Source organism: Lepidochelys kempii, chromosome 11 (genome assembly GCF_965140285.1).
Source record: "Lepidochelys kempii isolate rLepKem1 chromosome 11, rLepKem1.hap1, whole genome shotgun sequence".
NCBI classification, from domain to species: Eukaryota; Metazoa; Chordata; order Testudines; family Cheloniidae; genus Lepidochelys; species Lepidochelys kempii.
The window spans coordinates 57145681-57159160 of NC_136390.1; the positions used below are offsets into that span (position 1 = coordinate 57145681).

General features: G+C 39.8%; 1 protein-coding gene across 2 annotated transcripts in view; it reads right to left on the minus strand.

Annotated features, from left to right (window-relative positions):
- RFTN2 (raftlin family member 2) overlaps positions 1 to 10600 on the minus strand; it is a 53177-nt gene extending 42577 nt beyond the window's left edge. For both annotated transcript variants that reach the window (XM_078848009.1, XM_073306313.1), the window contains exons 1-3: positions 10512 to 10600; positions 9932 to 10078; positions 3767 to 3950 (exon numbers count right to left, since the gene is read on the minus strand). In XM_078848009.1, coding sequence (XP_078704135.1) covers positions 3767 to 3950; positions 9932 to 10070 — 323 coding nt within the window. In that variant the 5' untranslated portion in view covers positions 10071 to 10078; positions 10512 to 10600. The remainder of the gene's footprint in view (positions 1 to 3766; positions 3951 to 9931; positions 10079 to 10511) is intronic.
- Positions 10601 to 13480: the final 2880 nt, after the last annotated feature.

Here is a 13480-nt window from a genome sequence, read left to right on the forward strand (position 1 = left end):
TGATGTTATCTTAAGAACAGCTGGGTAAAGAGCATAGTGGCCATAGGTTTATCCCCCTAGAACAGTGGTCTCCAACGTTTTTACAAAAAGATCACTTTTTGAATCTAAGGGCAACCCAGGATCTACCCCGTCCCTTCCCCAAAGCCCCACTCACTCCATCCCCACCTCTCTCTGTCACTTGCTCTCCCCCACCCTCACTCACTTTCACTGGGCTGGGGCAAGTGGTTGGGGTTCAGGAGGGGGTGCAGGCTCTGGGCTGGGGCCGAGGGTTTGCAGTGTGGGAGGGGGCTCTGGGCTGAGCCTGGAGCAGAAGGTTGGGGTGCAGGAGGGGGTGAGGGGTACAAGCTCTAGGAGAGAGTTTGGGTGTAGGAGGGGGCTCTGGGCTGGGGCAGAGTGTTGGGGTGCAGAAGGGGTTATGGGGTTGCTGGCTTTGGGATGGGGTAGAGTGTTGGGGTGCAGGAGGGGATTTGGGGTGATGGCTCTGGGAGGGGGCTCAGGGTGGGATTTGGGGTGCAGGAGCGGTGTGGTGTCCTGGCTCCGGGAAGGAGCTCAGGGATGGGGGTTGCGGTGTGGCCTCTTGCTGGGCAGCACTTACCCCCAGCAGCTCCCAGTTGGCGGTGCAGCAAGGCTAAGGCAGGCTCTCTGCCAACACTCCCCTGTGGCCCCTGGGGAGGAGCGGGGGGCACGTGGCTCTATGTGTGGGCCCCTCTCGGCATGCACCACCCCAGCAGCTCTCCCGGCCAAGGGAGCTGTGGGGGCGGTGCTTGCAGGCAGGAGCAGCGCACGAAGGGAGACCCTTGCACCCCCTAACCCCCCCGGCCGCAGGGCTGTGCTGGCCGCTTTCGGGAGCGGCGTGGGGCTGGGGTTGGCAGGGGAGTCTGCCTTAGTGGCAGTCACACTGCACTGCCAGAGATCTCCATTGACTGGGAGATCCTCTAGGCTGGTGACCACTGCCCTAGAAGCTTATATGGTGTATCTTGCTTTCACAGCGTTTAAGAAAAGGAATATAAAATTCATGCTTTTCAGGCATAAGCCAACCACTAGTTCAGTTGGGTTAAGACGAAATTTCCTCTGTCAGCAATCTGTTTAGGGCCCAATTGCGTCTGTCTCTAATGCAACTATGCAGGAGAACAAGACTGCACTGCATAACTGTGCTGGGAATCCTTGGAACTTGGGTCCAGGGATGAAGGAGAGATCAAATGGTGTTCACTTGGTACCACTTCCCTACTCCCTCTAAGCAGGTGCACAAGAAGTAGGGCACAAGGAGGGCAGGGAAAACTAAACCATGGAAGATTTCAAAAAAGTCATGTAGGAGCTCAGGACACGTGTAATTCTCTCTGTGCAAGGCAGAATGAGACTGAGAAAAAGCTTGAGCTCACTTGGACTAGTACCTAAAAATACTGGAATTCCCCTGACCATTCTTACATATTTAAGAGTGATGTAAATGAAAACTCATCAAGTTAGAGATTGAAAAAGACACTTTCAAAGTGGATAAAGTCAGAGTATGTTAACAAAATTTTTTCAGAAACGCTAAGAGTTCCCTTTCATCTAATCTTGGGAACACAGCTTTAAGAGGTAAAGTATACAGCTTTCACAAAAAATTGCTCTGCTTAGATTTGAGATAAAGAAAACAGGGAAAGCAGACAAAGATGTTCATTTACAAAAACGATACATACAGCAATCCCTTTGTTTTTGTACCATGAAATATACATATTTGTAGAGGGAAACTGGCAAAGAATGCAATTAGCGCTACAAAATGTACACATACATGTGTGGGTGATGGTTGAACCACCAGGCTTTAGAGGCATTCTCATGCTTGTGCGTGCATTTGTGTGCTCTCGCTCTATTGTCTTTCCATTATTTAGGCTAGAGAGCAGAAGCCTGAGTGACTCTGCAGCCTGGTGGTTAGACCACTCACCCATGATGTGGAAGACCCAGGATCTAGTCCCTCTGGTCTAATGGGTCTTTCATTATTTATCCACAGTGCAACAGCTTTAACAGGAGAGAGGGAGGGACTCCATACATCAGAATATCCCACAGATCACTGGTTAGAGCACTCACCCTAGTAGCAGATCCTTGTTTAAATTGCTTCTCCTCCATAAGTGGAGGGGGGACTGGAGCAGGGGGTCTCCCACCTCCCAGGAGAGTACCCTAACCACTGGATTACATGTTACGAGGGTGGTCCTCCCTACTCACCCCAGTATGATGCTGGCAGATCAGGTGCCAGCTCATGCCAAGACCCCCATGCCTCAATTGAATACTGACAAATATGTAGCTGGAATCAGTCTGGCTCACCTGTTTGTTAGTATTGTTAAAATAGGAATTAGAATGAAAAGAATGTGTTTAGTGCTTAGACTTTATGGAGTGCTTGTAAGATGCGGCATGCATTAATCTCATTTAACATCTGTATCCCATATTAAAAGATGATAATTGAGCATTTGTAGTGTAAGCTTCTGTAACTGTGTAAATCAACAGACAGGAGAGTGTGAAATGCTGGTGGCCAATGAAGGTGTCATGTCCTGCCCAGCAGGGAAGACTCATCAACACCAGATGGAACGATTGTGGAACATTAGACAATGAAATAATTTGTTGATTTCTCTCCCATAAAGATGAGTTATGCAAGTGAATTCCTCAGAGCTCAAGTGGGGAAGGGAATAAAAACTCCTAACAAGAAGTTAGTTTAATTGCATCTCTATGCTGGACTCTGAGGGGTAAGCTTTCTAGGCATAAGCAAAAGAACCCCAGTGCTTAGCCTGGATTAGCCCTAAAGGACGTATAGAATTTGCTTCTATTATCTTCTGAAACTTAAGATTGCAACTCAATTTATGTGTATGTCTTCTGGTTTAGCCTTGTAAAGATCTCTCATTTCCTTTTCCTGTACAATAAATCTTTAGATTGTTTATTATAGGATTGGCTACAAGCATTGTCTTTGGTGTGAGATCTAAGGTGCAATTGTCTGGGGGTAAGTGACTGGTTCTTTGAGGCTGGGAGCAACCTTAATATTTCTGTGATCCTTGGTGTAAAGGACAATCTAGCAAAGGTAGACTTACCTGGTCAGCAAGACAGAATAGAGTACCCAAGGGGACTGTATGTGGCTTCATGTTAAGGCTGTTATAGTACATGAGGAGTTTACACTTGATAATTGGCTGGTGAAATCTAATTACAGAACTCACAACTAATGTGGGGTTTGTGCCCTGCTTCTTGACAGTCTCCCCTGAGGTTGGGTACTTATGCTCTTGAGCCACTGCAGGACAAATTGACAGCTGTTTTCTTGCTAAAATGGCACAGGTGCTCTAACTCAAGAGGTTTTCCTGACTTACAGAGATAGGAGCTTCCCTGTAGACTAGTTTTAGGTGCTTATCTCTGTGAGAAGTGGGGCTTAGAACACACACCTCTGGTCAGCATTTCCCATTGGCTAGCTTATGCTGTTCCCTGCAGAGCCTGCTGGCCTTTGTGAATGGCAGTCTAAGGTGCCTATCTCTCCCTATTCATGTGCAGGAGCCTAGGTGCCTAATTCAGACTTCGAATTGCGGTGATTCATCCAGGTGCTCAAAGTTTGGCGTTGTGATGCTCAGTGTCACAACACCTAAATCCTTTCGAGCATTCAGACCTTGCTTCATCCTTGAAGGTGCTTTCTAACGTCCTGATTAGTATTAAAAGTTACAAGGAATGCATGTTGAAAAGCCATTTGCAAATTTTTAAAATATGAATGAAGCAAGTTCTATGTCATTTAATTCAAATAATTTTTCTCCTCTGCATATTTTACCTTAATTTGAGTCGTGATAGTACCACTCGATACAAATAACTTGCAGAAAAGTGCTTTCTTCGCCCAACAGGTAATATAATAGGATGAATTGCTCCTACAACATATCCTTTGATGTAATACTCTTCCACTTTTGTTGCTATATCCAACACAGAACTGATTTTGATAACTTCTGGATTCGAGGACACTAAAGGAATTGAATGAACAGAAAACATGGACATTATGCACAAGTGTTACTCAGTATGCAGGTGTTCATACATACAAATAAGCTACTTACCTATATCTTAATGTAGCACAAAAGATATAATACATCTATATTCCCCAATGTACATATATACAAAATATAGCGGATGCATAGTTGACCAGGAATTATACAGGGATAATAAAAACAGTGATAAAGTTATACATCTTACAAAATAGAAAGATCAGAGTAACTTTAAATCAGTTTGGCATCAATTTAATGATCTGTCTGGCTTTATTAATAGAGCGTAAAAGCTGTGTCAGCATCTATACCTCCAACAATCCTTCCTGATGAAAAGGAAGATGACAAAAAGGGAACATAATAAAAACTCTGTTTCTAAACTGGGATTCAGGCTTGTCTACATGAAAGAGTTGCATTGGTTTAACTTGAATCAGTTGTTAACCCAATTTGGCTAAAATATTGCAAACCTATGTGTGGACACTTTTATTTTGGTTTAAGAGTAACTTATTCCTAATCAATTTAAGCTAAACTGAAATAAGTGTGGTTTAGAGCAAAATAAGTGTCCATGTGGAGTCTTGTTCCAGTTTAACAAAACCAGTTTAAAAATCACACTTTTAGTTAAAGAGAGCACCTTTCTTGTGCAGACAAGACCTCAGACACTAATATCCTTATCCCATCCCAAAGTAAATCGAATGGTGTGCAGCAAGGGGCCAAACTATGCCATCAGTTTTTAGCAGAATTCCCCTTGGTCACACTGGGGAGTTGTGTTCAAACTGTGATGGCTCAATATAGTCTCATTTTCTGGTTGAATTAGCAGAAACACAAACGAGTACTTTTGGAGGCACATTTTATTTTGTAAAAAGAACAGGAGTACTTGTGGCACCTTAGAGACTAACCAATTTATTTGAGCATAAGCTTTCGTGGTCTACAGCCCACTTCATCGGATGCATAGAATGGAACATATAGTAAGAAGACATATATACATACATAAAGAGAACATGAAAAAGTGGAGTAAGAGGCTAATTAATTAAGATGAGCTATTATCAGCAGGAGAAAACAACTTCTGTAGTGATAATCAAGATGGCCCATTTTAGACAGTTGACAAGAAGGTGTGAGGATACTTAACATGGGGAAATAGATTCAATGTGTGTAATGACCCAGCCGCTCCCAGTCTCTATTCTAACCCAAGTATCTAGTTTGCATATTAATATGAACAGAGACTGGGAGTGGCTGTGTCATTACCACTCTTCTCACTTACAGCCCCAGATACAGTTGTCAGTATCATGTTTTCTATGCCACTGCACAACTGTTAATTCTAGAGAGGAGATTGTTTTGACTGGAATTTGACACTCTCCAGCAGGAACACCTGCTGCAAATCTTTTAGTTCATTTTAGAGTTCTTACAGTTCCTAGTTTTTTCACTATGCTTTTGGTGGATGAAGAGATGGAAGGGACAATGTTGTTCAATAGTATCAATGTGTGACTCAGATTGGAATTAAACATCGAAACCACGGTGGTAGTTTTTAGATTTAAAAAGCACTTTTAAGAGTTGGTTTAGGATTTTCCTCTTTGTCTCTCCCTCTCAAAAGAAAATAACTTAAGTTGAAACGAGTTCACTCTCCTTTGATTTTACATCAGCCTCTTTGATATAAAGGGGAAAAAGTACATAAAAGCACAATGATAAAAACACCACTTTGAAAATATATTCCTTATGGTTCAATTCAGGTTCCCCATCTCCCTCTTCTTAATCACCTCCCCAGAAAAGAGATGTGCTGTAGCACATGATACTCATGGCACCATGTCTTCTCCCCGCATGTAAAGGGTCTGTCTAACATACAAGTCAGAGAGTGTGCACCTATTTTCCATATCTCATGTAAACACACATGTAGAATATGATACTGACCAGGACACTCCATTTCATCAGCCTTTTGGGATCTGGTGGTTAAGATTAAATTTATGATGTTCAATCTTAGCTCTAAGAAAAGGAGTACTTGTGGCACCTTAGAGACTAAAGTACTTAGAGACACAAGTACTCCTTTTCTTTTTGCGAATACAGACTAACACGGCTGTTACTCTGAAACCAATCTTAGCTCTGCCACTAATCTGCAGTGTGGTCTGCAAAGTCTCAATCTATCTGTGCCTGGTTCTCCTATGTAAACTGGGGATGATATCATATGTATATCACAGGTTTTTTTAACGACTAATTAGTTAATGTTTGTACAGTACTTTGAAAAATTAAATACTAAGTATTATTGAAGTAATTACAAAGTATTATTAAATCCTATCCTGGGGGAAAGCCTAATGCCTGATGTGCCCTCTGCCACAGGAATCTTGCTGGCACAGGGCAGATTTCTGACAACAGCTGGACAATATACTGTGGGGAACATTTTTTTGCGCCTCTGGGCAGGAACAACATGCATCCCCATATATGCACTGATGGCAGAATGGGCACTAGCAGACACAAATCTAGATACTCCCACTAATACAAACTATGTTACCTTGGGGACATGATGCAAGGGCTGTTGTGTTATCCGGCTATACCTTACAATTCACTGTTGTACAGTGCAAATGAAACATTTCTTGCTAGATCTGTAGAGGTGCGGTGTAGGAAAAGAGGCTCATTTCAAATATCTTCTCCATCGCAACCCTTGCATGCTAGATGACAGAATTTAGCCCTAAGTGAACCGAGCTATAAAATTCCTAACCATAGTTCCTTTAAGCACATTCTGCATAATGAAGCCAATGGACATGTTCAGGTTTACTGCAACACATATGGTGTAACTTAGACTGCATGCCACAGCCAAAAAAGCAGGTTTGTGTAAAACATGGCCCACTTCCATCATGTTGCAAACTGTTGCAACTATTCTAAAATTTAAACAGAATTTCTATCTTGTTGTGTTTGCTCACAACAGCCAATCACAACTGTTACAATAATATAACCCAGAAGTTTGAAATGTTAAAAGGTGATAGCAAATTAATTTGTATATACATTTGTGTTTATCCAAAGTGATAGATGCTTTTTATTGTTTGAAATTTCAGCATGCTGATACGAAGAACATAGACACAGGTTTCTATTAAAAAGAGATGTGAAGGAGGCATAAAGCATTATAGTGAGTGTGGGAAAATTCTAGTGATCCCCAGTTACATGTTTTAGTTGACCTTCCAAAATACTTTAGTCTAGCTGCTTATGTGAGACACACCTCATAGCTGCGGAGATAAAATTGGCACTAAGAAATGGACACTTAAAACCACAGTTGGGTAGATTCTCTACTTTATTCCACTCCCTTTATTCCACTCAAGTGGTGCAAAGTGAAGACTGATTGCATCTTCCTACCTAGGGATTTTTCTGGTGTGGGGGAGCATCCAGTGGCCATTGATCCAGTTCTTAGACCACCATCCCTGGAGCATGTTAGGGACAAGAACGAGAGGCCAGATCACAATGTACTCTAGCTCTGCTTAGCTGGTTGATAGTTCCTAGGCTGCTCTAACTGGTGTAAAGGCTTGATAGAGAATCAAGTGAGTTTTAATAGTCTCCTTGATAAGCCCTTCATTCTGTTTCTTTGAGCATAAACTTGTTGAGTTAAACTCTGCACTAGCTTAAATTTAATGTAACTGTGCTTGTTATACTTTCATCCCAATATACAATAATATATGTAAAGTGGGGATAGAAAGGGTGTAAAAGTAAGATTTTAAAAAGTTTTTTACTTGGGACCAGATCAGGTACTTAGGTGTAAAAATTCACACAATGAGCAGTACATGTTGGGCACGATCTTCTTTTTCCTCAACGAGTAGAAACTGAAAGTGCTATGAAGACAGCACTCAGGTCTCTGACAGCATGAGATTCATGTTGCTCAGAAGTGATACAAGCTGGTTGATCATAAACTATATTAACTGAGCTCTTAATATAGCTCCCTTTATCCCAAAGGTACTGGTGCAATAAGATGCAGGATGGAGCTGATAGTTTATATGAAGGAAAAAGGTACAGGTTCAAAACAGGCCCTACAGTAAATTGGCCACTCCCTGTATTCCATGAACAAAAACAAAGTTCACTATAATTTAGAATTTTCCTAGTAAAAGAGGGCGAGAGCAAGTGTGTACTGAGATTGTGTGTGTGTGTGTGTGTGTGTGTGTATGAACGTAGCTCTGAAAGGCAGAGGTATATGAGAATATAAAATATATGCATGCAACTGACATTGTTTTACACAGATAGGCCTACATTTTCAAACTTAGTTGCCTAAAGCTAGGCTCTTAACTCTATTTTTAGGCAACTAACTGAAAGTGACCTGAATTTCAATGTTGTTGAGCACCCATAATTCCCAGTGAAGTGAATGCAAGCTACAGGTACTAGGCAGCACTGAATATCAAATAACTTTTAGTAAAGTGCCTAATATGGATTCATGAGTCTAGTAATATGCACCATGGTTTGAAAATGTGACCACAATTTTTTTGCAATGTGACACTGGTTATTACATATGATGATGCTAAAAGAACCACCTTTTTTCCCCCACACCTTACTAAGTACATATTTAGTTTAACATAGAAAACAACTAACTTCTTTAAAACAAATCCCTTCCAGAGTGTTTTCATAAACTTGTATGTGCATAAAAATATGATTTAGAACACAATGAACTATTTAGGAACTCCAAACAAACTTCAGAGTCAAGGAAAGAAGTTTTATTATCCTACACATTCGTAGCAATACAGCAGCAGGTAGTTAATTTATGTATTACACAACCCAGCTCTAGTCTTGGAGTATATTGTTACTACTACTTCTCAATACAAAGAAGTTTTGTTTCCTGAACCGAACACGTGAATGAACAACTCCTCTTTCTAATTAAAAGCTAAAAATACTGTTGGTTGTCAAGTACTATAATTTAGTACAATGCTATGTTTTCTATTCATCAAGTCATGCAGCTTACTTAATCATCAACACTTCAATATGTATAAACATGAACATTAATGTAATCTGGCAGTTCAAAGACCTAGTTCAATAGAGGTCTGACTTTTATATTTATTAAAATATTCCTGTACCAAGTCACATAACAGATAACATCACAATTTCCCCCCTTTTGACTCTTTCCATTTATCAGCGTATTTACTTTAAATCCCTACCAACAAGAACATCTCGTAAAACTGTTAGTTATAAAATGTGCAGTCTTACAAAGTAACTGCAGCACAGAGCTGTCTGTTGTCAGAGGGCAGCCATCTGGACTTGTTTATTTGTGTTTTCAACTTTCTGGAACAGGGAATTACTCTGTCAGAGACAGGGAACCATGTAAATGGAAGTACCCCACAGCGCACTGTCTGCCTCTAATTGTACACAGAGATTTTAATTTTATTTCAGGCACAATTTTAAAAGACCAGTAAGCAGTTACAAAGTAAGAGGTAGAAAGAAGGATTTAAAAATAGGCTCATTAATAACTAATCTATAAGACTCTCACTAAAATATCTGCCATAAGGCTAAAAAAAGGTTTCCTTATAGCATTTTAAAAACTATTTCCATATAAAGTAATGAGCTATGACTATAGGTTTTTGGAAGCTGAATAATTTTAAAAAAAGAGTTATTCATTTAGGGCCAGATTCCACCATTTCATGCTGAATGTACTTACTTTTGAGAGTAGCCACACTAAATGCATGTGTGTGTGTGTGTGTGTGTGTGTTACTCAAAATCAATAAGGATGGCAGAATCTGGCTCACCGGAATCTAGGAAAATCTTTCAAGCAATTTCTGTCCAGTTTCCTTAAAAGGACAACTGTGTAACTTTTTTTTGTTTAATATGTAAGAAGTTGCAACTTTATTTTATCTGAGGACCTTAGATTTAAAATTTCCAACTAAAAGGCTGGTATGATTAGCTTTGATAAGGTAAATGAACTTCACTTTCTCTTATTTGAATCAGAAGAAATAAAAATAGTAAAATGTAGTTCCTTCTTTAGCAAGAACTTATAAGATAAAATAGAAGAAAAATACCTTCTAAAGTAAAATCCAGCAATACATATTCATAAGCAGAGTCAGTCTTTGTTTCCACTTGCGGTCTCTTCAACGTAGAAAATATTTTTCCAGGGCTGCTATCATCTGGGTCTTCTAGCTTTCGTAGTCCGCACCCCATGGCAAGATCTGCAAAGGAAAAATCACAGGAAAGGGGGTGGGGAAAGCAGCAAGTTCTGTTACTCTGAGGGAAAAAAAAAAAAGTAACAAACTTAACTGCCTTGGATTTTGTTTACTAGTAGCCAAAAATCCAAAGACAGAAAAATTTCAGTTCCCAAGTTAGAAAGTGAAGACATTTTCTATTAGTTTTTTCAAATAAGCATTGCACCCGTAATGACTTCAAGCTACTAACTCATCAAGAGTGGGCTTGATTTTACAGAAACGTACAAGCTGCTACAACTTAGCAAAGATTTTCCATGCCACGTCAATTTACAGCCAGCCCCCCCATCAGCATTCTGTTGCAGAGGACACCAATAGTGCTTTGTCTGTCCCTCTTGGCTGACTGATAATGAGGCAAAAAAGAACTGAAATAATAAAGTTAGAAGGAAACATATATAATTACCTACTGTCAGAAGATCTATTCAGATGCAGTAGTAAATGAGAGGAAAAAGAGCAAGTCAGAATGAAAGAATGAGAAAAGAGAGTCTCAATATGGTTAGAGACGAAAATCATTTCCAGAAAGGAAGTCAGCTTCAAGAGGAAATTGCTTCTGGCATCTCAAAGGGAGGAAAGTAAATGAAAAGCAGTTTAGACTCAATTTTAGATTTGAAAGCTTGGTTCTTATTTTCTTTCCACAGGAATTTTCTTCCTGATGGAAAAGCATACATGATCATGCTGTAATAAAGAATTTTCTTGGCAAGAAGAGTATATATGATCACTGTAAAATTTATTTTAAAAAATCCAGGTTAATAAAAGACAATTCAACTTTTGTTATATTTTATTTTAAAAGGTCATACTAAAATGCACCTTATGTTAAACCGAAGAGACTGTTGTTTCAAGTTATGCAGTATGAATAAAGTTCTGTGGCCATTTCCCTTCCATTTTCCATGTACATTAAATAGTTAAGACTTTTCTTTTGTCAGACTTACTACCGTGATTAGTACAGCAATAGATTTTCATCTTAGTAAAGAGGTGCTTTTAAATCACATCACATAGCTCTATGAACCTGTAACATAAAAGAGCTTTTTACAGTGGAGGAAATGGGAGATGGTGTAGCAACAATGTAGACAACAGTGACACAGTAGACCCAATTTTATCTTCAGGTGCAGGAACAGAACTCACATTGAAGTAACTGGTTCCAGTTCTGCCCTAACATACAACCCAGTGCATGCAGTTATTCAGGATGTACATCAGAGCAAAATAATAGTCAGTGATTTCAGGGGGAGATGCACACATGAAACACAGAGGACAGAATTTGGCTTAATGTGTGGTATTTTATTACATCAGGATAGCAGTTTGGAAAGGAGGGGTCTTTTGGAAAGGTCTCGTGTATTGGTTTATCTGAGCTGGTTATGGTGAGACACAGAGAGAATGGAGTTGGATTTTGCTGTCAATTTGCATGCGGTGTCCTAAACAGAGCTGGGCAATTAATTTTTTCGGCAATTCCAAAAAATAAGGGGGGGGGGGAATTGGTTCAGGTCAGTTTGAAGCAAACCCAACATTTTTTGGCATTTTCAGTGAATCGAAAAAGTCAGAAAAATTTTGTTTTGGGTTGTCAGAGAGAGAGAGGAGAGTGTGAGTACGAGCTGCTAGTCTAGTAGTTAGGACATTCACTGGGAAATGGATGTAGGGAGATACCTGGATTCTAGTCCCTCCTGCACTGAACATTTAAGTATGTAGACCCACCCCAGAATATCCTTTAACCTGTGGATTAGGGCAGTCACCTGGCAGGGGGAGACCTGGGTTCCAGTCTCTGCTCCGGAATGGGGATTCAAACGTAGATCATCTCCCCGTCCCAGCTGAGTGCCCTAACCATTGGGCTAGAGGTTATGAGGGGGCAGCTCCTCCTCCTCCTGTGCTTTTGGTGTGTGAATATAGACCAAAAATCAAAAAAAGATGTTTGTTTAACATCAAAATTAACCGTTTTGACATTTCTGAAATCTTTTTTTTTTGTTTTGACCAGAACAATTCACTGAAATCAAAATGAATTTGTGAAATGTTTTGATTGACTTAAATCTGCATTTTTCATCAAAGAAAAGTTTTGCCAAAAAATGTCACCCAGCTTTAGTCCTAACCTCTTTGGCTGACTACCAAAATCTAGTGCATTAAGTTCATATAGTTTCATGTTCTCTGATTTTATTCCTGTTCCATTGTAGTGTATATAATGTTAATACATAGTTTGTGCTTTCATTTAAGAAGTTTACCAGTAATTAGTTCAAAAAAGCCATATTCTGTGCATGCAGTCTGCTTCATGGCTCCTTTGGGTCAATTAAGCCAAGGGTGGAACCAAAGATTTCTGAGATTTAGAACATACCTCAAGTACTGTCACAGAGGATCTAGAAACTGTTTTAGATCAGACTTCTTTCTCTAACTTGTGAGACTACTCCTTTAAGAAGAGACTCAACTGGTTGGAGCTAAGTGAGTCCATAAAGGGTCTTTGAGGAGGATGACTTCAAACAATTTATCCAAGCCAAGGGGAAAAAGCAACACTGGCTGGGCATCGTTGAGAATGTCTTCACACAGACTACTATAAATCACTGGTGGGCTGATGTGCAATAGACATATTACTGCAGACTGCACATATTTTAAAGCTGGACCTATCGTCCTGATTTTCCATTTTGAGATTAGGGAGTAATGGGCACCACATAATGAACTAAAGCAACCTTAAAGCTGTACTAATTTTCTAAAAACTAAACAAACTAACCTTACTAGTTCCTAAGGTTTCAGACAGATCCAAGACAAATGCAACTGACAGGCAAAAAGTGGATAATTCCTAGACCCACAGGCAGAAAAACAAGGAATGAGAGAATATTTGGACGAAGCATCTCTCATAATTATGATCTGAATGCTCAGGTCTTTAGACAACGCAGGCACATGAATGTAAAGGTTAAGAGATCAGCATTATAATAAGAACTATATCAATCACTACTGAAATAAGACATTTAATAAAGTATAGGCATGTACAAAATATGCCTTTAGGATTCCTATTACTAAGGGTTAAATTAAAGTTGGCTTACTTTCAAAAACCTAGAGAAAAATTAACAAAAAAAGATGAAATACTGAGAAAGGCTCTCTGAAACTTTGGGCTGAAATTTGAGAGGAACTGAACAGTTAGACTGTAAATCACACTGTACAAAAGATTTACATGAGTTGAACCATACCAGACTGCAAAACTATTTCACCTTAAATTACGTTTCCCTGCTAAATTCCCTTCCAGTGTCCAAAAAGACCACTGTTTCATGATATAAGAATGATGCTGTCTGTCCAAATCAGTAGTCCTAGAATAATGAATGAAGGTAGAAAATAGCAGCACTCTGAAGTGGATGGGTACTTCAGTATTCAAATGTTTTATATACAGAATTGCTCAGTATT